The 27,756-nt window shown below is 35.0% G+C and overlaps 2 protein-coding genes across 3 annotated transcripts in view; one reads left to right on the top strand and one right to left on the bottom strand.

Annotated features, from left to right (window-relative positions):
* Positions 1 to 66: 66 nt before the first annotated feature.
* e2f8 (E2F transcription factor 8) lies at positions 67 to 11,595 on the bottom strand. Of its 2 annotated transcripts, none has more exons than XM_051113656.1 (14): positions 11,315 to 11,595; positions 10,213 to 10,303; positions 9,562 to 9,807; positions 9,316 to 9,472; positions 8,921 to 9,232; positions 7,580 to 7,741; positions 7,200 to 7,337; positions 6,889 to 7,092; positions 6,189 to 6,273; positions 5,634 to 6,105; positions 4,693 to 5,004; positions 4,430 to 4,565; positions 2,661 to 2,983; positions 67 to 859 (listed from the first exon to the last, which is right to left on the bottom strand). In XM_051113656.1, the coding sequence occupies exons 2-14, from the start codon at positions 10,294 to 10,296 to the stop codon at positions 707 to 709; spliced, it is 2,784 nt and encodes a 927-aa protein (XP_050969613.1). In that variant the 5' UTR covers positions 10,297 to 10,303; positions 11,315 to 11,595; the 3' UTR covers positions 67 to 706. The 2 variants fall into 2 exon arrangements, with proteins under 2 accessions (XP_050969613.1, XP_050969612.1); XM_051113655.1 differs by lacking the exon at positions 11,315 to 11,595 and adding an exon at positions 10,388 to 10,510.
* A 2,114-nt stretch (positions 11,596 to 13,709) lies between these two features.
* Positions 13,710 to 27,756, top strand: part of nav2a (neuron navigator 2a) — a 237,826-nt gene continuing 223,779 nt past the window's right edge. Inside the window, 2 exon segments of the mRNA XM_051114382.1 lie at positions 13,710 to 13,775; positions 15,225 to 15,749. Of these exon segments, the coding sequence (XP_050970339.1) occupies positions 15,513 to 15,749 (237 nt within the window). The 5' untranslated portion in view covers positions 13,710 to 13,775; positions 15,225 to 15,512.

Raw genomic sequence — 27,756 nt, 5'->3', positions numbered from 1 at the left:
AAATAGTGGAACGCAATTCCTGTAAACATTTCACCAACAATTAAGTAAACACAAAAGTAGAGCACATTCATTTATCTTTATTACATAGAAATCAGATTGTAAAGGCAGTTCAAATGAATGATGTGCAGATAGTAATATTACTAGATTTCATTAACATAAAATACATCTACAATATTAATAAAACCCTCAATCTAACATTTTCCCAAATTAATATATCATAACACACTGCCAAGTAATGGCAATTTAATATACTGTGGTACTTTAACACTTTAAGGCGATGCGACTCACGACAATTTAAAAAAAGCATAATAAAGCAATTCCTAGAATCCCTGAAATCAGACTTCCTGTTAACATCTCATACAATCTTTGACCATTTTTAATCATTCTTTCTTTTTTAACCCTAAATTTACAGCATATTTCTGACAAAACCCTGAACTGTGCTTTCATTTTGCAAATAAACCCTCAACTGTCTTGTCAAATAGCATAGCACCATGTTTGCCGTCCCCGAGAGCCTCGGCAGTAAAAAGCATCAAGCACCACAGATTCACATGAAGTTAATGCAGACCCTACAGTAAAGTAACAATATAAAAAAAGAATACATAAAAACGCTCAAAGACAAATAACAAGCACACACAATGGCTCAAACAGAACAGTGGTTTTTGGCAGCGTAAGGACTGCGTGCGTGACGATCGTCAGTGTGAAGGTCTTAGGTGTCCTCTGGACTCACATCAAGCTTTCTCTGAGGGATGTAGATGTTATTGGGAGCCGCGGTGTTGGTTACAGTAGGGAAGGAGACGGGTGTGTGAAAGAAACTCTGCTGGAGGTGCTGACCGGCGCCTTTAGGTGTGGTTACTAAACCCTGCAGGACACAGAGAGAGTAAATATGCAAATGACTGTCTTAAACAACAAAGGACTATTCACACAAACCCAGGAGGCTCCAAGAAAAATGGAAATTACACTATTGTTCAAACGTTCTGGGTTTTTCACATCTCTTATGTTCACCAAGGCTGTATTTATTTGATCAGACATACAGTAAAAACAGTCAAATTATAAAGTTTTTTTATTGTAATATATTTTAAAATGCAATTTATTCCTGTGATCCAAAGCTGAATTTTCAGCATCATTACTCCAGTCTTCAATGTCACATGATCCTTTGCTGCTCGAGAAACATTTAATGTTGCTGCTTAGTGTTTTTTGTGAAAACCAAAGGATACTTTGATTAATAGAAAAAAAAAAATCAATATTTTGAAATTGGAAACTTTTGTAACATTCAAAATGTCTTTACTGTCATTTTGGATCAATTTAATGCATCCTTACTAAATAAAAGTATTAATTTCTTTTAAAAATATTTTTTAAAAAAATCTTATAGACACCAAACATTTGAACGGTAGAGTAGGTCAAACTTTTTTTTATTTGCCTAAAAACATAGTTAAGTAGGTATTTAAATATACATGTTAGCTATTTTCTCTAATGTATACAATAGTATTTAAATGAATTCTAACATTGCTAAAAACAAAACAACACATCATTTTAATAAACTGTGTAAAACTATATATATATATATATATATACACACACACACACACACATATATATTACAACAATGGATTACTGACATCCACTTTACACTATACCTTATGCTATACTTTTTGTCCTCCCATATGTGACCCTGAACCAAAAAAACAGTCATAAGGGTAATTTTTTTTAAAATTGAGATTTATAGGACAATATTTGCCTGAGATACTATTTAAATATTTGCCCGAGAACTATTTAAATATCTGGAATCTGAGGGTGGAAAAAAACAAACAAACAAAAAAAAAAATGTCAAAATACTGAGAAAATCACCTTTAAAGTTGTCCAAATGAAGTTCTTAGCAATGCATATTACTAATCAAAAATTAATTTTTTATATATTTATGCTAGGCAGGGTTTCTGCAGATTTTATGAGGGTAAATTTAAGACTTTTTAAAGACCTTTTTAAGACCAACTAAAGAAAATGTAAGGAAAAAAAATCTAAGGGAAAACAATACAGCAATAAGTTCTCTAAGTATAGTTCACCGTTTACTTTCACTTTCACATTAGCAGCAATTCAGTGTCTAGCAATTGTTTGTTTTTAGTTTGTTTCAGATTTCCCTTCTTTCTTCACTTTCCTTCGGTTTTAAGCAGCTTGTAAAATGCATTGTGCGCATTTTACTTTCACTTTTAAATTAACGGCATTAACGTAACAAACAAAACAAATAAAAATACACCTTGTTATATGCCTAATACAAAATAATAACACAAAGTTTAAATAGGTATACAAAACTGAAAATCAGTAAACACTGTAACCAAATAAATAAGAAACGTAGAATGTGAATGAAACACACGAGGAAACAATCCCTCACGAAAATTAATGCCATGATCTGAATTTAAGACTTGCTGCTCTGATTTAAGACCTTTTCAAGGCCTTAATTCAAGGAAAAGTGATTTAAGACGTTTTACAAAATATTTTTGAACGTGATGTTTACTTAATATCCTAATGATTTTTGGCATAAAAAAAATTTGATAATTGATTGACCCATACAGTGTATTGTTGGCTACTGCTACTAATATACCCGTGTAACTTATGATTGGTTTTGTGTTCCAGGGTCACATATTGTTGCATAGCTGCAGTGGCTGTACCTGTGGTATGCTGATGAGCGTGACAGGCTGTCCATGTATGGAGGCCGGCTGCAGAGCTCGTGCAGGTGAGATGGGCTTCACAAAGATCATGCTCTGTGGAGGGAGCCCCGGGTGGGGAGAAGGAAGCGTGCTGGCCTGGTCAGGAGTGGAGTTTGGTGTGCTGGTGCCAGGGATAAGGCCCATGTTCTGCAGGGTGAAGTTGAGAATGGCAGGACTGGGGCTGTGGATGCGATGCCCTTGAGAAGGAAAAGGAGAGACAGCTGGTATCCGGTGGAGAGGGAGCCGGGTGGGGGTGACTTCTTGAGGAAGATGAGGCCTTGAGCCTGGAAAGAACTTATATATTAGTGATTGTTCGATTACAAAAATAAAAATTCAAAATCCTCATGTCATAGCAAACCCATAAGACCTTCATTCATCTTCAGAGCACAAATTAAGATTTTTTTTTTGATGAAATCTGAAAGCTTTCTGATCCTGCATAGACAGCAACGCAGCTAACATGTTCAAGGTCCAGAAAGGTACAGCATTAAAATATTCCATCCAGGGTCAGAAACCATTTTAATTTTGACAGCAAATTTTAATTTAGGCTTAGTCATAGTCTAAAATGCCATTTAGTTTTAGTCTACAATATGAATTGTTTTTAGTTTTAGGTGAATAAATATCGCAAGATTTAGTCAATTTAGTTGGCTAACATCTAATGTTTTAGTTACAGTGTAATGCATTTAAGCATTTCTCTAAAATTACCAAACTCATTGTAAAGGTTTGATATTAAGGTTTTATCAGGATAGACAAAGATTTAACTGCTGTGTTTAACACGCAGCATGCCTTTATATTAAAATTAAATATAGGCTACTTCTCATAAAGAAACAAGATGAAATACCAGAGGTTATATAGGTTAATTATGCATTCTTTATAACATATTATTTACCACATCTTCATTCTTTCAAGCAAACATATTTATTTCTATATATAAATATAGATTCTTTATTAGGGCTACTAAAGTGATTCAGTCAAGAGCATTGAGTGATTTTCTTTCTTTTATTGCATGATTAATATCAATGCCACAGACTGTACCCACTAAATTAGGCTGCTGTGCCTTTAAAACTGAATGCACGGATGCAATGTACTGATACATGTCCAACATTCACTCAACTGTTTACGCTCAACTAAGATGTAACCAAATGTGTTTACGCGAATACTCATCAAAACGGATAATTTGCCATCATTTTGTGTGTATTTCTCCATGCGACGCGGAAGAGTACTCGTGCACTTTGTGAGAGGCTCTGCTTCTGTGTCTGCTCAGAAACCAGAGCGAACTGAGTTTTCGTTTGCTTCATCAAATTTATCCATATGTCTGCTTGTCCCTTACTCCCAGATATTGACATTTTTAAACATTTTATGAGACAAACATTTCATTAAAAAAAAAAAATCTTAATTTGTGTTCTGAAGCTGAACACAGGTCTTACAGTTTGGAACGACTTGAGTAATTAATGACAGAATTTAAATTTTTGGGAGAACTATCCCTTTAACTCTGTTTCATCATTAACACATGAATAGTGCACCTTTTTTTTTTTTTTTACAAATGTGCATTTTTGATTTTTGTAGTTTACAATTTACTCACAAATTGAGTCATACAAATAAGTTTTACTCTACCTAAAATTAATATTTAGTCAAAGAAATATAACTAGATGTTATAGCTAGAAAAACATACCTTTGTCTCCTTCTATAGTAAGTATACACTTTTTTTGGTATAATCTTCAGTGCTAGCATACCTGCAGTTGGGGTGTGATAGATGTTGTATGTTGGTGTGGAGGCTTTGGAGGTTTCGCTGGTGGAGCATTGTGGATCTCTGAAGTTCACAATGGACTGCTGGGAGATTGGAATCAAATAACCTGCGGGGATCAAAGTCTGATGCAAACGAGAGAAATTAGAGTCAAGACTGAAACTCATGTGAACATAAAAACACCTAAAACAGTTTGGATCATTCCAACATGAGGAATTTTGAAGATCAGATACACAAGTGTAGTATGCTTACCTCTGTATGTATGGGTCCAGATGGCAGCACCATGTCCTGAACGCTGAGCTTCTGGGTTTGTGATTGTGGTGGTCTGACCGGCGTCAGTCCGGCCTCATTGTCTGAGGTCTGAACCTTCTCCTCCTTCTCGAGGAAGGTCTCCACGCTGTGCTCCAGAGGTGCTGTGCTAGTAATTAGTGAGGGAGGCTGGTTCTCAGAGGGTTTGGAGAACTCCAGGTGCAGGGCTCTTGGGGAAGGCCGGCTGGAGGTAAAAGCCCCTCTACGGGCCTTTAGACGAGCTTGTAGTATCTCACACAGCTTTGGAGAAACGCTCTTAAAAGGAAAAGCACACCAGAAGGTCAAAACTGATACTCCATGTAATGTAACCACATAAAATACAGGTACTGGGGAGTTAATTTAAGACAATTCAGACTTAAAATGCCAATTCAAATGTTTATTACACAATTCTTTAAAATGTTAAATATGTAGGTAATTACTGTTTTTCTTTTTATTCTTCTTATATTTAATCGTATATTTTACTAAACATTGTAAAGCACGTGAAATATGCGGGGGCATTTTTGATTAATTGATTTATTTCTTTAAAAAATATTGTTTTTCAAATTAATTTCAGATAAAGAAGTTAATGGTATTCAAAGATATGGAAATTTATTGTATTATGTGGACAACAAAATACAAAATAAAGTAAAAAACTATTAAACAAAAAATATATATTTGCAAACATTTAAAATGTAAAATAATTGTTAATGCAATTTAGTTAATTACATGTTTTTTTAAATGTTTTGTGTATTTGCACAATTAATAGAACAAGTAAAACAAAACATAATCAACTAAAACATAATTTTACATAAATTATTAATATCATTAAATATAACAATAAAAATTGGTATTGTGTGTGTATATATATTACATGCAAATATCAAAATAAATTCAAGCAATCTCACCTTTGGCTCTATTCGCTGCAGTTTAGATGGACTTCCTGCTAAGCTCTTTTCTCCGCATGCTCGTTTAAGGGTTGAGGGACTTGTCGGCTCTTTACCATGTGATGATAGTTGGTTGGTTTGGTTAGTGCTAGCTGTTGCAGCCGGTGATGTTTTTGTGTTTGCACTTCCTGGGCTCTCAAATGTCATCGAACGGACTGCTAGGCTGGTGGGTTGAGGTCTGAGAGAGGTGGGGTGCATGTAAAATGCATATGACCCACCTGCCTGGTGCTGGGGTATCAGAACCGGGATGATCGGAGAGCACTTAGTAGAAAGGTATGGAATCGTTCCTGCGGGAATAACTGGGATCTGCATTCCCGAAGGCCCGTGAGACTGATGATTGTTAGCAGATGTGGATTCAGGTAGTTCGGATACTTGTGAAGTGCTTCCATTCAGAGCGTCTGTCACCTCATTATTACGCTGAATATGACGGCCCCTAGAAGACAAATCAATAGGTGTTATATCGGAAATAGGTAGTTCATTGTCTTTTTTCTGTTCTAACACAGGAAGTTTACTTACGTTGATTGTTCATCTAGTTGCTTTTTGCAGATAGCAGCCAGATGAGCCATTTTGTTTGTGTAAAACTCACCATTTGCAGAATCACCTATAAAACAAGAGATGGGACATGAGTTTTATAAACAAAAGTCTAGGGTTGTTTATAAAAGAAGTCCCTCTCTTGTTGGCGCTGATAGCCTTGTGGGCAGCGTGCTGACATACAGCACCATTGTGCGCCAGGCGTCCTGTGTTCAAATCCTGACTCAAGGACCTTTCCCGATCCCACCCCCTCTCTCTCCCACTTCACTTCCTGTCAATTCTGATCTGTCCTTTCGCAAAAATGCCAAAAATAGATCTTAAAAAAAATAAAAGAAAATTCATTTTAAAGCATTTATCAAAAATACAGTAAAAAGATTTTTACAATTTAAAATAACTGTTTTCTATATTCATATATTCTGAAATGTAATTTATTCCTGTGATTCAAAGCTGAATTTTCAGCAGCCATTACTCCAGTCTTTAGTGTCGCATGTCAGGCCTTTTAATTGCAAGACAAAGCCCTCCAAAATAATTTTGCTTGTGTCATCAGATTTCAAAAAGACAATCTTAAGCTTGGAGGCAAACTTAAGTCTTGAGATTTTTGAAACTTAAGATTTCAACAGCTAAAATCTGAAAGTAGAAAACCCCCACAGAAAACAGAAAATCATTAGTAACGGTAATGGCTCACCTGTCATTTTAATTGGACTAGAAGGTGCAGAGTTGATTTTTCTACGGTCATCTTGTATACTCTTAACCAGCTTGACTAAAGAATGATGGCGAGTAAAACCTCGCTTTGTTCCGGGTGAGGAAAAGAGATTTTTAGCACAGTTCTCAACAGAGGAACGAGATTCCAGAGGTCGTGATGTTGATGATGAAGCTGAGGTCCCCAGATCTGTATAACAAATATGACCAATAACAATAAATGACATAAGAACATATGCAGACTGCTTAAAATAAACACTATAAGTAGGATAATGATCGATTTCATGGTACACTCACCCTTTGAAGATGGTAAATCTTCTGGCCCAGTCCACTTAAAAGCAGGCTTTCTTCCTCTATCCTCAGTCACATGCACTTTCTTTATCAGCTCTAGGCTGGTCAGAACATTTGCAATGTCATAAAGTCTGCGGATCTTAGCTACCAACAAAAAGAGAGATCATTTAGATAATCGGTTCCATCTTCACTGAGCAGACAGTTAAATTACAGATGAGCTTTAGACTTAAGCATTAATAAATTGGTTTCTTCACAGTCGGTTTAACTGGCTGAGTACACTTGATAATGCACTTTTTTTCTCTCTGCTGAAATAGATAACAAATGGGCTATCCATTGTGATAATGATTCAAAGTGCTTTTTATGTGTATGATGAGAACAGCACTCACTTTTGAACTTGTTTTTGTCCTGATCCACCACGTGATCTTCACCGATGAGGATCTTGGCGGCTATTTCGAGACTGACCACAGGAGGGCTGGACACCAGGAACAACATGACAAACTTCTGACTCATCACTCTCAGGGATTTGTCTTTACGACTGTTCACTGAAGCTGTAGTAAAAAGCAAGGTCAGAGAGCCTCGGTTAAAGCTGCATACAAATGTTTACATGAACAAATCACAATTCACCAACTTTTATACTAAAATGTATTTTAAATGTACAAAAAAGTGTAGGAACAACTAAAATCAAACATGTAAAAATCAGTGACTCTGGGAGGCCTTATAATCCTGTTGAGGTTACATTTTATACGCAAGTATTTCATCTTAATTATTTAAACATATTCAGTGAAGAATAAGAAAAGCTGCATTATAGAACGAGCTGCAAGGTTTCTCTGCATAAAAATGCATTTTTAACGTTTTTAATCAACTGAAACGTTCTGCAGTTATACTAACAATTAAATTAAGATTTTTAATGTTTTTTAAGTCTCTTCTGCTCAGCAAACCTGTATTTATTTGATCCAAAATACAGCAATATTGTGAAATATATTTATTATTTAAAATAACTGCTTCCTGTTTGAATGTATTTTGAAATGAAATTTATTCCTGTGATCAAAGCCACATTTTTAGCATCATTACTCCAGTCTTCCGTGTCACATGATCCTTCAGAAATCATTTGAATATGCTGATTTTTTTCAGGATTCTTTGATGAATAGAAAGATCCAAAGATCAGCATTTACCTAAAATAATACGCTTTGTAACATTATACACTATACCATTCAAAAGCTAAGTATAATTTTTAGGGAAGGAAATTATAGAAATTAATACTCTTATTTAGTAAGGATGCTTTAAATTGATCAAAAGTGATGATAAAGACATTTATAATAATACAAATTATCCCCCCCCCAAAAAAAATTCTACTCTGCTGTTTTCAACATAATAATAATAATAATCATAAATGTTTGAGCAGCAAATCAGAATATTAGAATGATTTCTGAAGGATCATGTGACTGGAGTAATGATGCTAAAGACTCAGATTTGAAACCACAGGAATAAATTATATTTTAAAATATATTCAAATACAAATCAGTTATTTTAAATAGTAAAAATATTTCAGAATTGTACTGTTTTTGCTGTACTTTGGAAATAAATACAGCCTTGGTGAGCATAAGAAACTTCTTTAAAAAGCAAAAAAACTTTTGACTAGTAGTGTACATTCTGAAGTGACTATAAATGCAATTATTATATATAAAATAACAGTATTGCCTAAAGCAGAGGGTCAGTCATGACATTACCTGCTTTAGGATCCACTCCCGAAAGCTCTGCTTGACCAGAGTCTCCATCTATATCAAAACTAGACATTTCTTCATTCTCCTTCTCCTCTCCGTCCAAGTCGAACTCTCTCTCTTCTCGCTCTAGGCTCCTCTGTCGGATCTGCTGCATAAGTTGGTCATACCGGTTATCTTTGCCGGCCCGTTTCAGCGTGGCAAGTGTCTGAGCAAGTTTCACCCGGCCATGCCATGTGTAGCGGTTCTTAGCAAGCCGGCTGACCATGTTTAGGCTCTCGAGAACGTTCATGATGTCGTAGATGCGACGTCGTTCCACATCTGAGAGATTAGTGACAATGGAGGCAATTAGGATTGATGAAACACATTTTTTTAATGTTTTGTTTGATCACTGAATGACTTACTTAGTTCTGTCGCCACATCGTCAAGGCTGATGTCATTGTTTACAGCAGGATTGGGGTAGTTTGGGTACCTTGCGAGAAATTTGTAACACAGCAAACCCAGGCTTTTGTCTTTACGACTTATCTGAAGCTTTTCTACTTCTTCCCCTTGTTCAGGCTCCTGTGTAGCATATCAAAATGTTTTAACAATACAGACATTAAATCAACAAATAGTGGAGATGCATGTCATGCACAGACTTTTACTGATACCTGTACGTTTTCAGATTCGCCGCTGTCTACGGCTCGTTCTTTCTCGCGGTTGCGAATCTCAGGACTGGCCGCGCTGATGAGCATCTTCAGGTTGGAGGTGGGTGTCCAGGGCTCGCTTGATGGTGCCTCAAGGCCCTTAGTAGGTGTTGTCAGGGGCCCCATGTTCTTATGGCTCTCTAGTAATGCAGCTTCTGGAGCCTTACTTGAGTTTTTTAGTGGCGTTTGTGGTTCCACAAAAACATGCCCCTGTTTCATAAATAACACATTAGGTCTTGATGAGTCACAGTTTTTTCAAGAGGCGCCTAAACCTTTTACTACAAAGGTTGACTAACAACAAAACTAGACTGTAGGTTGTGGGGCAAAAGTAACTGATGCGTTGTATCCAACTATACTGTATTAAAACAGTTTTATTCTTTACATTTACTTAACATAATTTAGAAATAAAGCTATGCTTCAATGGCTTGTTTTTCTTCCTATTTTCCCTTCTCTTGTGACATGATATGGCAGGACAAATCAAAGTTCAACTTTGGCCCACAGGCCCTTGTTTGGGCATGTTTGCTTTAGACTATGGCAATAGTTAACTGTATAGAATCTTGGAATCACTCTTTTGCTGACAATAAAATATACTAAACCAAAATATTGATAACTGACCTTGTCATTTGCTGATCTTTCCTTGAATGGACTTATTAAAGGTTTTCTGATTAGTTTTTGACCTTCTGATAATGTACTGGACATTTTCCACCTAAAGAAAAAAAACACGAGGCAACGTTACAACTATCAACGTTCATTTATTATTATTTATTTACGTTTAATAAAGCAGTACTACCGTTTCTTTACAGCATTATACATTCTTGGAGACAGCATTGTAAAGATCAGTCCCGGGTATAACGTTCAACTGTTCTCGTTCAGCTAAAACTTATTTTTAAAACTGAACAGATGTGAATAAATGTGCATATATTAAAAAGTATTATGATTTCAAATTACAGTGTTGATTTTTTTGCGCTTAGCAATAACTGACAAGCATTCCATCGAATGGCTACGGAGAACTCGTACAAAAACACGCCCCCAACTGACAGCAGCCAATAAGTGCAGCGCGGGGAGGCGGGACTAAACTGTGTCCCGCGCGCCTCCACACTATTTGAAATCTTGGCGCGGAATCTCGCCGATTGCAAAAGATTTAATCCGGAAGTTACTAACTTTAATACAACTTTGAAGAATTAGTTTAGTTATCCGATCTTCGTGCGTTTTGAATAATTCAAACAGTCTGTGTAAACTATTAAGCAGGTTTTAAAATTAGCAGAGTAACGTTACCAGCGGAGTAGGCTAACGTTAGTACCTCATTTGCTTACGTGCTGTATAATATGTTTATTTAGAATGAAGCGCATGATTATCGTTTAGGAACAAATAATATAAATATACATATGTACGTAGATCAAGATTGTAGTCATGTTGGCTCGTAACACTACAAAACTAACCCGGTTTCAGTCAGTTAGCGCGGGTTCAAAACTACCAAGAGCCGCCAGTCTGGCGTGTGTCCTAAATGTATGATATTAAATGGAATTAGCGTACGTATTATATCATACATACAAATATAACCTGTCGACTAATTTTACTAACTAAAGCGGATATGTTAAGCCAAAACAAGCTTAAAACCAGCTAGTTTGCGCACGCTTACAGCCACATAACATTACACTTCTCTTCAGTTTACGCATAGAGTAAAACTACAAGAACATAAGATGTAAAAGCTACTCACCCAAAAAGAGAAATGTACCACTTTCACATACTACTCGACATCAGTCGTATCCGTAAATCCGTAAGAATACTGTACAGGTAAATATTACACGTATGCAGTTCCAGGTCTCCAATAATACCGATCCAACAGTTCTGTAAATTAACTTTTAAGACTCAAAACTCACATTAAAGTAACCGAAAATGAATATAAACAGAAAACAAACAGCTTTTGGTGCATAGCTGTGGAAAAGTTGTATGTGGCTGTTTTCTAGAGAGTAAAAAAGTTTATTTGATCAGTCTGACCATTTGTCCCGCCTAGATACTGGACACAGCGCGCTACACCCCGTCCCGCCTCCGCTCGCCTCTCCGCCAATCACAGCTGGAGGAACCCAGACTGGAGGCGGAGTTAGACTTCCGGCTGATACTACCACAGGAGGTCATGGGGGACAAACTCAGTGAACCAGGGATGTTACGTGGTACTACACACATCACAGTAAAAACAAGAGTTTGTCGACTGACTTCTGTTTTTTTTAGAGGACAAATGTACTCAAATGAGAGAAAACGTGTTTTGACAGGGATTCAGTTAAAAATTGGTTATATATATTCTATATACAAAAACACTGTAAATTATATTAAAATAAGATTTTTTTTTTCTTTTAGCTCTTAAAAGCATTTAATGTGTGTATATACACATTGGCGGTCAAAAGTTTGAAATATCGTTTTTTTTATGGTTTTTGTAACAAGCCTGTTATGCTCACCAAGGCTGTATTTATTCGTTAAACAGTAAAATATAATTACAATCTAAAGTAGCTTTTCTATATGATAATATTTTAAAATGTAACTTATTTTAAAATGAGTTTTCACTGGTCTTCAGTGTCACATGATCCTTCAGAAATTATTCTAATATGCTGATTTGGTGTTTACACTTACAACAATAATTTTAAAAAATAATTTTAAATATGGAATTTTTTTTTATTTAATCTGTCTCTGTTTTAGAAGATGGTGATACCATTTTTTCAGGATTCTTTGATGAGTAAAATTTTCAAAAGAACATTTATTTGAAATATAAATATTTTGTAACATTATAACTTTTAATCAGTTTAGTTAATCCTTGCTCAATATTTTTTTTATGATTTATCTTATTACCCCCAACCCTTGAATGCTAATGTATCATAGTTTCCATATAAAAGCAGCACAACTGCTTAGCTTTGATAATAATAAGAAATGTTTATTGCGCATGAAATCAGCATATTATAATGATTTCTGATAAACCATTTGAGTGATAGCTGCTGAATGAATAAAATTTTAAAATATATTAAAACAGAAAACATTTATTTTATTTATTCATTATTATTTACAGTTAAATGTATCTAATATATTTAATAACTATATATATTAGATATATATTAGATTATATATATATATATATATATATATATATATATATTAATAACAATTTTAGACTCTTATGCTCATCAGTGCTGCACTTATTTGATCATAAATACAGAAAAAACTAATACTGCAAAATGTTATTACAACATAAAATAATGTTTTTTATTTTAATATACTTTAAATTACAATTTATTCCTGTGATACAAAGCTGAATTTTCATCAGCCATTACTCCAGTCTTAAGTGTCACATGATCCTTCAGAAATAATTCTAATATGTTGGTTTATTTTTAGAATTATCAATGTTAGAAACAGTTGTGCTTCTAAATATTTTTTTGGAACCTGTGATACTTTTTTCAGGATTCTTTGATGGAAAAGAAGTTAAAAAGAACAGCATTTCAAAATAGAAATATTTCCCAACAATATAAATCTTTGCTATAATTAAAAAAAAAAAAAAAATCCTTGCTGAAGCATTAATTTCTTGATTTTATTTTACTGACCCCATTCTTTGAACAGCAGCGTATATAAAATAATTATATTTTTAAATAAATGCTGTTCTTTTTTTTTTTTTTTTTTTTTTTTACATTTTGTTCATCAAAGAAGCCTGAAAAAAACATTAAGCAGCAACACTGATAACAAATCAGCATACTAGAATAATTTCTGAAGGATCATGTGACACTGAAGACTGGAGTAATGATGCTAAAAATCTCGAATATTTACTTACAAATCTTTCGTCTTTTTTCGCACTGAACTGTATGAGATCTAACTATTAAACATTACACTAATCTAGGCCAATCATGTTATTTTTGCAGCACAGTAGGTTATAGTACATAGGAGTTGATACATCAAATATCGCCAGCGACACTGCCTTTGTCTGCCGCTAGGTGCCAGTGTGCGTGTTCGCTGTGGACGTTTCCATGGATACGATCACCGGTATGAAGCGCCGAGAAAAGACTAGTGTGCGCGGAATGACGTAATGTGATGGATTGAAGCTGCTGTAGCGCTGGTCCCGCGTGCACTGCCTGCCACTGCTGCTCAGCTCCGCTCCGCTCCGCTCCGCATCCCTCAGCGGACACTCCGCGCTCTTGTTTGGGGTGAGTTGTCTCTTTTATTTTCTGGCTATCGTCATTAAATAGACACTTCGGAGTTGAATATGCTTTATCACACCTTGTATATAAGCGTTGCGCTCTGAATTATTGTTCAGTGTTACATTTTTATATTGAATCACGCAAGAACCAGAGGATTTTGACTACAATGCGAGTGTCAGGAAGGAGGGGCTGCACGGCAGGGATATGATTACTTAAATTAAGAGTGTTTATCCATATTCATGCATAGAAAATGACAAAAGTCAAAATGATGTTTTAAAGTTTGTTTTAAAACAAATCTTAAGATGGTTATTTGTTTGTGTGTCGCTTGCGTGTGAGTAAATTGTTATCGAAATCGAATTTTACGGTGAAAACTTTATTTGGACTAGTGCTTTTGGTTGTTTGTTCGATCTTTATATGATGATTTGTGATATAACTATAATATATAAATATCAATGTATGCAATCAGGATTTTAGCATCATCTCAGTCTTTCTGCTAAGTTGTAGTTAAAACGAAATATAGGCTAATGCAATTATAAATGTACTACCAGTCAAAAGTTTTTGGACGGTAAGATTTTTAATGCTTTTATAAAGACGTCTCTTCTGCTTACCAAGCCTGCATTTATTTGATTCAAAGTGCAGCAAAAACAGTACAATTTTGAAATAGTTTTCCACTTCAATATTTTTTAAAATGTAATTTATTTCTGTGATTTCAAAGTTGAAATTTTAGAATCATTACTCCAGTCACATGATCCTTCAGAAATCATTCTAATATTATGATTTGCTGATAAAAAAAAAACATATATTATTATTATAATTATTATTATTATGTTGAAAACAGCTGAGTATTTTTTTTTCTCTTGAGAAAAACAGCATTTATCTGAAATTAAAGTATTTTGGAACATTTTAAATAAGTCTTTATCATCACTTTTGATCAGTTTAAAGTGTCCCTACTATATTATATATATATATATATATATATATATATATATACTGCATATTAAATATTGATGATAATAATGACAATGATGATGATAATAATAATAATAATACATAATAATAATAATGATTAGAATGATTTCTGAAGGATCATGTGACTGAAGACTGGAGTAAATGATGCTGAAAATTCACAGGATTGAATTACATAAGCAGTTATTTTAAATAGTAAAAATATTTTACAATATACAGCTTTTGCTGTATTTTGGATCGAATAAATGCACGCTTGGTGAGCCGAACAATCTTCTTTAAAAAAACAAAAAATCTTACTCTTAAAAAACTTTTGACTGCTAGTGTATATCTGACAATATGACAAATTGACTATACTGTATTAGGTTTAAATATTGTTACATTTAAAATGTAAGACATTTTGCCATCACCTTGTACTTTTTATATTAAAATGAAGTGAAATTTGCTTTTTTTTTTCCCCCTTCTGACCCACATGCACCTGTTTATATAAAGAACAATTCTGGAGCCGAAATACCATCTTTGGATTTGTAATTTGTAAGGATTTTACAAGACTCAGCTGTGATGTAAAGCTGCAAGAACATGCCGCTGTGTCATTTGCAAGTTTTCAGATCATCAGGAAAATGACTTTGTGAATACAGCAATGTGTAATTATGAAGTTGGGGTCGCCGGTCACAGGGGCCCTTCCCCCCTTCTCGATGCCTGTCACAGAGCAGCCGTGCTGGGCTTCATCTGAAGGGATGCACCATGGTGTGATCACACGTCTGTCCTACCCCAGACTCAATGAATCGCACGAATGAATGGACATTACTGTGGCAAAGGGAATTAGCTTGGTCGCATAGGGACTTCAGATTTGGGAATACTGGAACCGGTCGGAGAGCGTTGGATTTTTATTTGAAGAAGTGCAGTGGATACTTCAAGGAGTGTTTTTGGAAGATGTCTGAGAAGGGAGCCGAGGCGTCTACATCTCAGCCCGCGAAGCGGAAGCAGGTGATTCACGGCCTGGAAGATCAAAAAAAGGTTAGTGGTTTGATCTGAGATGCTAGATAGCGTGATATCTTTTCCTAAATGCCACTAATTTGCTGTCAAACATTTCGGTTTCCAAATAGGATTGTGTCTGTTTGCAACTTTTCAGTCTTTTGCAGTTTTATTTTCATGCTTAAGGAGAAACTTGGACCACTTTCACCTTGGCCATGCTGCACATTATCCAATGATTTATGGTCAGCTGAGGCTGTGCACATCCCTTGGCATATGGCCCAATAGCATAGCACCAGGTGCAATGGCCGCTTAATTGACTTGTGCTGAGATTTGTGTGTCTACTTTATGACTGCTTGCAAATGCATGTGCTGACCACAAAGCTTGCGAATAATTTTAGATTTTATAGCAGTGCGGCTTGAGAAAATGATGCCAGAGGCTTCATGCTAATGTAAGAGTGTGATTTGCTTAGTTTAGTTTTATTTGAAAGCAAATCCTAAGGCTCTCACCGCCGATTACCACTCATGCAAGTTTTATAATAAGATAAACAGCTAGTAATGCATAATAACTTCAGGGAAGGCATCACAAACCTAGGCGTTCTTTGCATCCGATCCAGTTTCAGGCTCATTCTGCTCTCAAGAGCCGAACTAATTGGCTTAGAGATTCCTCAAGGCCCATGTTTCACTTCCGTCTTTGGGAATCTGATTTTAAATGTAAACGGATACCCATTTGCTTGCCTGTCCAAGTATGACATGTTTTGCTTAGTGTAAATCCTAGCGTGAAGCGAGTAGATGAGGCTTGGGCTTCCTGGTTGCCCAGCTGGATCCTTCAGGGGCATTTTGGTTTCTCGCCCAGGAGAGTCTTGGTGGACTATTAAAGTATACAGACTCCTTTTGCTAAAGTTCTTGGTGGATGGGCTTTTTTTTTCATCGTCCTCTTTGGGTTGTGTCGATTAGATATGCAAAATTGATCACCTGGGATTCTAGAACATGAATTAATTAAAGTAGCAAAAAGCACAGCTGCTGTTTTCCAATTTTCCAGCATGACGAACTCTTGTTAGGACACTATACGCCTTCACTAAGATGAACACACAGTGTGACATAAAGAAGATTGTTGGCATAAAAGGTAAAATTCAAGTAGCTAATTGCATGTTCGCTTGTTCAGTATGAACATGGCACTGAATTTTGCATTTCACAATAGTCTCTGTCAACCAAAGCCAGTGGTTTTGAATAGGTCTGCTAATATACGATCCATTGTTTGTGGAATAACAGGGGTCTCCCTGGATCTGACGCTAGGTGTTTCCCAATTACCTCATGCTATATAGATTTTCCTGAGAGAGCTGCTCCTGCTTTGGTTAATTGGATTTTCTCCCACTATTTGTCCTGATTTTTTGATTACGTGTGTTCATCATATGACATTTCCTGGGAGAGATGCAGGTAATGCACTTCATTGTGGAATTGCTCGTTCATGTGAAGCTTACATCATTTTTTTTTCAATCCAAAGCTATGAATTTTAGATTAGGACCTAGTAATGACAAAGAGCCAGTGAACTCCAGTCTTCCTTTCATTGAGAGCAGGAAGGGTGAATCAGTGAAGAGGCTGAATAATACATTAATGAAATAGGCATAATTGAAAAAGCATAGTGGCCTATGTTGAGTAGCGTCTTCTTCATTTATTCTCATGAGTGTTGTATTGCTTTGTTTTGCTGCAGGAGAAACTAATGTGCGTTCTGCATATGTTTTCTGCTATCCTTAATGCAAAAGACAGTTTGATATCTGTTTGGTAGCATTTGGTAGCAAAATATTTGCAATTTGCAATTTGTTGTTTGCATTTATTTGTCTGAACTATGGGCTATTGAATGTTCATTATAGGAACTAAGCCATTCTGTAAAGGAAATAAAAGGTCTGTCATCATTTACTCACCCATAGGTTGTTCCAAACATGTACACTACTAGTCAAAAGTTTTTGAACAGTAAGATTTCTTTGTTTTTTTTTAAAGAAGTCTCTTCTGCTCACCAAGCCTGCATTTATTTGATCCAAAGTACAGCAAAAACAGTAAAATTATGAAATATTTAATAACCGTTTTTTATTTAATATATTTTAAAATGTAATTTATTCCTTTGATTTTAAAGCTGAATTTTTAGCATCATTACTCCGGTCACATGATCCTTCAGAAATCGTTCTTCTAATATTCTGATTTGCTGCTCAAAAAACATTTATTATGTTGAAAACAGCTGAGTAGAATTTTTTCAGGTTTCTTAGATGAATAGAACGTTCAGAATAACAGCATTTACTGAAATAGAAATCTTTTGTAACATTATAAATGTTTTTATCATCACTTTTGATCAATTTGAAGCATCCTTCATAAATAAAAGTATTAATTAATACCCCAAAAAAAGAAAAAAATGATTATGACTTCTAGCCTTTGAATGGTATAGTGTATAATGTTACAAAACCTTTTTATTTTAGATAAATGCTGATATTTGGATCTTCCTATTCATCAAAGAATCCTGAAAAAATGTATTCAACTGTTTTAAATATTGCTAATAATAATACACAGTAAATCAATCATGTGACACTGAAGACTGGAGTAATGATGCAGAAAATTCAGCTTTAAAATTACAGGAATAAATTCCATTTTAAAATATATTTAAATAGAAAACAGTTACTCTAAATAGTAAAAATATTTTATATATTTTTTTTCTTCTGTTGAACACAATGGTAGCCATTATCTTTCATAGTACAGAAAAATATTATGGAAGTCAATGGTTAATTGTTTTGACTAACTTGTAATCTTACTTTTGTGGTTACTGAAATGTCATTTGAAAACTTAAACTTGAACAAAAAGAATATGTGTTTTTAAGACCCCCAAACCTTTGTTTTGACTTTTACATTATCCTAGCTAAATAACAGATCATGCTTTAATGTATTTATACTTGCCTACTTTTTATTTTTGCTCTAACTTTGATTTCTTAATTTAGAAAGCAAAAGAAACAAGCTCAGTGAAATTATAGGTTTTCCAAAATCTCAGGTTCATCTTTTGCTTGTTTTATCAACCGCTGAAACTTACCAAATTTCTGACCGCCGGCGAACCTGAGCTCTTTTCTTAAGCAATGGTTGGTTACTAACACAAACAGCCATTTCTCAAAAGAATGTTTTTATTCTTTTCAGCATTTCTGCCCTGTTGATTCATAACCTGACCCTTTTAAAAGCTGACATGAAAATCTGTGGTCTTTTGTTAAAGGAGAAGTCCACTTCCAAAACAAAGATTCACATATAATGTACTCACCCCCTTGTCATCCAAGATGTTCATGTCTTTCTTTCTTCAGTCGTAAAGAAATTGAGGAAAACATTTCAGCATTTTTCTTCATATAATGGACTGATATGGTGCCCCGATTTTGAACTTCCAAAATGCAGTTTAAATGTGGCTTCAAACGATCCCAAATGCGGTTGTAAATGATCCCAGACGAGGAAGAAGGGCCTTATCTAGCGAAATGATTGGTTATTTTTGTTAAAAAAAAAAAACAATTTAAATACTTCTTATTCTCAAACGCTCGTCTTGCCTTTCTCTCCCTGAGCTCTGTGTATTCTGACTCAAGACAGTTAGGGTATGTCAAAAACTCAGATCGTATTTTCTCCCTCAACTTCAAAAATCATTTCAAAATCATCCTACGTTGCTGCAGAAGTACCGACCCAGTCTTTGCAATGTGAAAATGCAAAAAAGATCGAACACCCTTAACAAAAAAGGTAAAACAGCAATAAAGGACGATTTCGAAGTTGAGGGAGAACATGAGATGGGAGTTTTTCGACATACCCTAACTGACACGATCTGGAAAAAAACAGTCCAGGCAGAGTAAGACGAGACGAGCATTTGGCATTAGAAAGTATATAAATTGTATTCTTACATAAGACCCTTCTTTCTCAGCTGGGATCGTTTACAACCACATTTGGGATAGTTTGAAGCTGCATTTAAACTGCATTTTGGAAGTTCAAAATCGGGGCACCATAGCAGTCCATTATATAAAGAAAAATGCTGAAATGTTTTCCTCAAAAAACATAACTTCTTTACGACTGAAGAAAGAAAGACATGAACATCTTGGATGACATGGGGGTGAGTAAATTATTTGTAAATAGTTGTTCTGGAAGTGGACTTCTCCTTTAATGTTTGCATAAAAAGAGCAGATTTCAACATATGTTTTAAAATTTTGACTCCTCTTTGGTTGACATGGCTACTGTGTCAGTAGTGTACACTAGACCAAAGGCTGTGTTTATTGAGGCCACACACAGTGGAAACAGACAGAGCCTTATCTTTCCTTCAGTATTTTGCCTGAAGACTCAGTTTAATATCTCACGTCTTATTAAAAGGAACAAAATGCTGTTTATACATGTTGAGAGATGTTATCAGGTGAAGAAATGTTGAATAAATGCATTTTTAATTGTATTTCAATTGTTCCATTTTGCTGTGGGAGGTTTTAGAGCAGTGCGAAAGCTTTGACACAGATCAGCAGTTGCATGTGATTCCCTGTCAAGAGAAACTGTTTGTTCTGAAACATGTCTGGAGAGATTCCCTGTGCTATTGGGAATGGTAGAGTGACGCTAATTGTAAATCAAACTGTTTGGCTGTGACATCTTGGACATCAGATCGCTCTCATTAGTATGAGAAGCATGTTTGTGCTTGAGCTGAAAGACTGTTTGTTTTGATCTTCTTCACTTTGTGTCATATTGTGTGAAGTGTTAAAGTGCTTATTAAGGCCACTTCCTTTCCTTTGATACTGATGCTCTTTGAGATCATTTTGACAGTAAAGAGAGAATGATGGCATGCTTTAAAATTTTTGATGAGAGGTAACCCCAAATAAGATGATCTCCCATCCACTGATATAATGGCAGTGATTGGCTATGTATTACTATGTGTATTTATACACGACCCATTTATGCTGTGAACTATTTTATTAAATATATTATTAATATTGTTAGTTTTATTAAATATTACTAGTAAAATAAATATTAACATAAAAATATATATATGCCCTATTATGAAAACATGTTGTTTCCTAAATTAAATATTTAATTTAAAATGAGCGTTTTTATATATTGTTAATTTACTAAAGTAAAAGCAAGATATTAAAAATCAGGAAAATGTTTACTTTGGGTTTACTGTGATTTTTTTATTTATTTATTTTTTTTTTTTTTTTTTTTTCTACTCACTATTAATGTATAAACCTTAAGAAAAAATCATGTTAAATTAAGTTTAATTTATTTGTATAGTACTTGCATATGTATATTTTTCACAATTAATATTCTTCAAAAGCATCTTTACAAAGAATACTGGCTTAGTTGGAATAAAATTTAACTGTAAATAGCAGTATCTTGATTCCATTTTGTCCTTAAAAAAATATACTGTTTTATACTGTTTGATAATATCTTATAAAATCTTAATAATATTGAAATAATGCATTAATTCGAGAATTAATATAATTTAATATAATTTAATATTTAAATATATAATAATAATTTAAATATATAATAATAATATATTTTATATATTTAAGTTTTATTCTCCAAATTCCAGTTTATTTGTTAAGTTTTTTTTTTTCCAGTTTTAATTTTTCTAGATTCCATTTATTTTCCTCCAACTTTAATTTTTCTAAACTCTCATTTAATGGTTAATAATAAATAAACAAATCACAAAACATATCTAATTAATTGAAATAATTTAAAACAGCAATTTATTAAAGGTTTAACAAAATTTTAATTTTAAGGCCCTTGTAATTTTTTTTTTTTCTCAAATTAAAAAAAGTTTTATTTTTACCAGATTCTGTGTTTTCTATTTAATTTTCTAGATTCAATTGTAATGGTTTTATTACGTTTTAATAATCAAACGCATCTCTGATTAATTAATTTCATATTTAAAAAAATATTATTTTATTTATTTTATTTCTTTTTAGAAATACTGTGCAGTGCATTTACATTTTGTTAAATAAATTTTGGTAAATAATTTTTATAGTAAATATTCCTTAAAAATAATGTTTTAATAATAATTTCGTTAGTAGTACTAGATCTATCATTTTATTAAGATATTTCTGTCATAGTTTCTTCAAGTTAAACCAAACTTTTATTTTGACAAGTTGCTGTGAAGAACAGAATATGCAAGCTTAATATTGTGGCTTAATAATGTGGCTTAATATTCACAGACACTAGTCCATATTGTGTTTTGATTCAAGTGTACTGACCTACTTTAGAATTTTTTTTTTTTTCATCTAAAATGCAGCAAATTCCGTGACATTCTGCATTATATAGTAAATTCCATTTTTTTGACTGGATTCTGCATTTTTCACATCGTGCAATTAAAGGGCCCTAATTTAATCATCATGTTAACTTTGTCAATATTTGCAAAAATGTTGAGAGATGAATACACAAAAGAGCTGTCTAAGGTTTTTAATTAAAGGAGAAGTCCACTTCCAGAACTCCCAGAGCTAGTGATATATGAGCTTATGTGCTTAAAAAGTACACAAATTTATATTTAAAAAAAAAAAAAAAAAAAGACTTATTTTTTCACTAGATAAGACCCTTCTTCCTCGGCTGGAATCATTTAGAGCCCTTTGAAGCTGCATTTAAACTACATTTTGAAAGTTCAAAATCAGGGCACCAATGAAGTTCATTATATGGAGAAAAATCCTAAAATGCTTTCCTCAAAAACCATAATTTCTTCATGACTGAAGACAGAAAGACATGAACATCTTGGATGACAAGGGGGTGAGTAAATTATTTGTAAATTATTGTTCTGGAAGTGGACTTCTCCTTTAAGTCTTTATTCGATATAAATACTCAAAATCAACCTTTTTTTCCCTCCTGGAATAAATGTTGGTTTTGCATGGTGTTGAATTGTATTGCATTGGATTTGCCAAACAAGCAATATGTCTTTCCTCGCCGTTCTGTAATTATTTAAATCAATTATCAGTAATGTTCTGGCTGTTACAGATTTAACTGGAGTGCTAAAAATGCGTCAAAGACAGTAATTGCCATTTTGAACAGTATATCTCTGTGCACCTTTCTTCAGTAATGTTGGCTTCCTTCCCAGAGATGCAAAGAGGGCGAGAGCGACCGCTGACAGCCTTGATTGATCGTTTGCCACTGGGCCATTCTAGAAATATCTGAGCCTAATTGAACATAATATCAGTGAGGCAGGAAAGCTCATTGAAAAATGACTGTCACAGCCTCTTTATTTACAGCCAGCCATTATCACCGTAATCAGGTTTTCCTCCCCTTCCCCCAGCCAGAGTTTCTCCACTGTAAATGAGAAGAACTGTGTGCTTGGCGCTCTCTTTGCACCTCTTTGACAATTCATCTCAATAACTCCAGCAAGGAACTGTTCATCCGTAGAGGAAGGTCTTACTCTCTGCCGGCAGAGATCTGAGAGGAGACATAAGGTTTCTGACTGATGATGACAGTACAGCCCACTGTATTATGGTCAGAGTAGTATTGAATAGTAGTGCAATGGTTGCAATTTTTGTAGAACATTGTTTAGTACAGTTTATTGTGTAATACAACATGTAGTGTAGTTCAGCCATATTGTAGAGTTTTAAAGTAGTAGTGAGCTATATTAACATTTCCTGCCCCTATTTTTTGAATTTTGAAGTGCATTAGTCCTCCTTTCATCCAGGTCTGTTGGATTCTCCATGAGGGAAAAGTGTTTTTGTTGATCAGGGCAGGTGGCACTGATGAGCCGTTGAATGTGACGTGAGGGTGGAGAGTGGAAAAACCAGCCTCTGACTCTCTGAGGCCCCAAAGCACCATCTGTCAGTCCCCTCTTCTTCCTCACGGAGGGACGGATGGGAGGGGACAGGTGGTCAGGCCCAGTTGGAAGGTTGAAGCTGAGCATGACCAGTCTTGTATCTGTAGGTCTCGTCTACGTCTTTTAATTAAACTACACTAGTGCTTAGATCTTGGATACAACCTACAAGACTCTCACTGTGCTGCTATAAGCCACTGATTCGAGCCATCGTTTGGACATACGGGATACTGGAGTCACATAATGGACTTGACAAGCCATGCATGTACTTACAGGATTAATAAGATTATCATATGCCATCTGTATGTGCATAATTGACACATTACAACACCTTTAAGATGGCATAAACTAAACTTTGACTTTGGATAAAGCGTTCTGGCTTGAAACTGTAGATGCCGCAGTCCGATAGGTCTAACTCAATCTGACATAATGACATCATTATCACATGGCATAGCTGATTGGTTCTCTGCTGTATCGGTAGCCAATGAGCTCACTGTTCAACATTCAAATATCTGACTAGTGCTTGCTGTAGCAGTTGCAGTGTGCTTCAGAAAACCTCCACCTTCCCCAGCTCCACCTGTATAGATCTGGTACAGGGTGATTCATGTATGTTATATGGGGGTTAAAAAAAATGTTGACAAAGCACCAGCGAACTTCATTATATGGAGAAAAATCCTAAAATGCTTTCCTCAAAATCATAATTTCTTTACGACAGAAAGTCATGAACATCTTGGATGACATGGGGGTGAGTAATGTATGATATATGGGGGTTATTTCATGCATGTTATATGTGCGGCAGCAGCATTTATTACATGCTCACAGCAGCAGGTTGTGAATGTACTGGCAGTAGCAAGTCTCGGCAGCAGCATAGCAGATCTGTTCTGCTAAGACCAAACATGTAGATTACCATGCCAATCCCTCCAAGGGCTGTAATGACAGAACTATCATTTATTGATTGATGTTATGGATTTGAAATTGGTTGTGAGCTATTTTTACTTTAAACCACGTTTAGAAAACCTTAAAAATCGCATTGCAATGTCCTGACAACACCTTAACATAATTTCTGAGAGTTGGTAGACACCAGCGTGGCATCACAGCGACAGAGGCCGTCATGAGCGTCTTACCTCAGACCCGCTCGAAATCAGCTGTAACAGTCTGACCTCCACTGTTTCGATGCTGGAGCAGGGATGTAAGTTAGACAAGAATATCTCTGATTGAGCGATTGAGGTGTTGTGTTGCTGGATGTAATAATGAACATAGTGGTTGTCATTTACTCCCGACATCTGAGCCACTGAAGATGCAGTGGATTACGTTTGTTTGTGAAGAGAATGCACCTCCCGATCTACATAAACGCATCTATGTTTGCGCAAATCATTCGTGATCCAGCTTCACTTACAGCAGAAGTGAGTATAAGGGTTTTTGATGAATCTTTGCAATTGCCTTTCCTAATAACCTAATGTTAGTTAGCAAGTTTAGTGGCTAAATGCGGCTAAAGTAAACAGGCTTGTCACTCCACAGAGAGAAGAGAGGGGCGGGGCGAGCAGAGCTCATTAACATTTAAAGCAACCTTGACCAGAACAGGATAATTTTTGCAGAGCTGATTTTGGCAAGGTAAAAAGGTGTTTTTTTACACTACCATTAAGAATTTTTAACCAAAGTATATTATAGACTTTTCATTAAGACCCTAAAGAATCATATCATCCGATGACCCCTTTAACCAGCAAGTCTGTATTGTAGCTCATTAAGGTTTGTGCTATGACTGTCTGTTCACTTGTGGGTTTTCATTTCATATTTGTTGAGCTTCCAGTGCAAAAAAAGGTTATTTTTGCTAAACCTCCCTTGTGAATTTCGTTTAGGAATAAATTCACTGTTTTTCACGAATAAAATCTGTCAAAACTGGTCAGAGACACACAAGCTCAGGTGTATCTTTAAAAAGAAAGGAACTTGAGTGTTTTGTTTTTTTTTTCTCCTACACTATCAAGTGCATCCTTGTATAAATGGACTCTTTGATCATTTTTATAATAATACTAAATGATTTTCCAGTGTATTTTTAGTATGAAGAGCCTTACTGATAGTCGTATGGCTACGTAGTTTAAAAATGTTTACTTGTTCAGTGTGAATGACTGAATAAGAACCTAGTAGTTTGTAAGGAAGTCAGTTCGAGACCACATCTTAAATCCATATTGTATTTTCAAACTCTAAATAGATTATTAGCCCCATAACCTGCTTATGAGATTCCCAGTTTTAATTTATTGTATGACCTTTGTCACTGGCACCTAGGCTCTGGTAAACACAACATTGATGGTAAATGAGATTTTGTGCACCAAGATAAATAGTCATATATTCTGTCATTCATCACGGCACATCCGCCCAAACACGCCTGAGGCGAGAGTCGCCTGCTGATCTAGACTAACAGTTCTCCCCACATCAGCACCAGAATGAACTGCCTTCCTAGAGTGCCAGGAAGCTGTTATTGAGGCTGTTATCTTTAGTCTCTCGTGCAGGGGGCTGCTCCGCTGCAGATATACGGTACCTGCTTCAGTATTCTCCTTTAAGCCCTCATCCACTTCCCAAACTCTTCCCTAATGTCCCCCCTCAGCTCTGGCAAGGCATATGATCTCATCAAAATTCAATTTTACACTCTAGGAGCTTTCCCGCCGATAACGAAGGATAAAGGCATTTTTTCCCTTGCTAGCCATCTGTAACCTGCAGAGTAAAGCTGGAGAATCCCGTTTCTGCCACCGTTCGGAAGAGCGGTTTGAGTACTGAATCCTAATCGGCAAGCTACAGACAAGCACAGGGACAAAGACGGGTGGGGAGGTGGCGAAGGAGAACACGGAAAGGCACTTCACGGAAAACCTGCAGTTGTTGCTCTAGGTCAGGGCGGTGTGTGTGTGTGTCCGTATGCGGTGTGACATATGTTGTGTAAAAAATGTTGAGCCGCAGTTTCCTCGAGGGCTGCGGGAAATGGGTTTGCCGAAGTGACAATGAGCAATGGCACAGGGTTCGCTGGCCTTTCTCGAGCCAAATGGAAAAGTGGTTACTTGTTTTCTCACTCCATTGTATGAAATCCTTATAGATTTTCTACAATGTTAAAAAATCGATCCTCATGCTGGAATAACATAAATCTCCTGTGGTGTTTACGTTGGTGCTTTTAACAACATTTTTTACTCTTGTCTGGTTAAAAAAATATTCAGTTAAAAATAAAATTTTGTCATCATTTATTTACTCACAAAATTATTCTTTTCTTCTTTAGAACACAAAAGAAGATATTTTAAAAAATCTTTTAACTGTTTGTCCATACAATGAACAGTCCAATGTTGTTTTTGAGCATTTGATTTTTATTGCATGAGCAAAAGACATTGAGGATATTTTTCTTTTTTTGACAAAGTTGAGGAAATTGTAATAGATTTTCATTTTTGAGTGAACTGTCCATTTAAGGTTGTAAATTCTTCACGTTCACATTTAATTTGGGACGTTTTTAATCAATTAAAGACACATTTAACTGTTTTTAAATGGTTGGTGTTTTTAAAGATTTGCTTTGAGTTTTAGAAAATGGCAAAGGTCACCCTAAAAATGAGCATGCACAATTAAACATCCAAAAATTGGTCAACATCCGTAAAAAATAAATAAGTAAATAACAAATAAAAATAAATAAATAAATAAAACTTCTATTATCAGCCTGCAATCAATATGTGACCCTGGATCACAAAACCAGTCATAAGGGTCATTTTATTTAAAATCGAGATTTATACATCATCTTTAATATATATATTCATTGATATATGGTTTGTTAGGATAGGACAATATTTGTTCGTCTAAATATTGGGAAAATCGCCTTTAAAGTTGTCCAAAGTTCTTAGCAATGTATCTTACTAATCAACAATTAAGTTTTGATATATTTATTATAGGAAATGTACAAAATATCTTCATGGAACGTGATCTTTACTTAATTTCCTAATGATTTTTGGCATAAAAGAAAAATTGATAATTTTGACCCATACAGTGTATTTTTGGCTATTGCTACAAATATATCTGTGCTACTTAAGACTGGTTTAGTGGTCCAGGGTTGGTTGTAGGCTGATAATAGTGTTTTATTTCTTTCTTTATTTCTTTCTTTATTTAATTGTTTAATTATTTATTTTTAAAGGGGTTATCGGATGCCCATTTTCCACAAGTTGATATGATTCTTTAGGGTCTTAATGAAAAGTCTATAATATACTTTGGTTAAAAATTCTCAATGGTTGTGTAAAACAACACCCTTT

Source organism: Labeo rohita, chromosome 7 (genome assembly GCF_022985175.1).
Source record: "Labeo rohita strain BAU-BD-2019 chromosome 7, IGBB_LRoh.1.0, whole genome shotgun sequence".
In the NCBI taxonomy this organism is placed as follows: Eukaryota; Metazoa; Chordata; class Actinopteri; order Cypriniformes; family Cyprinidae; genus Labeo; species Labeo rohita.
This window is presented reverse-complemented; position numbering and strand designations above follow the sequence as displayed.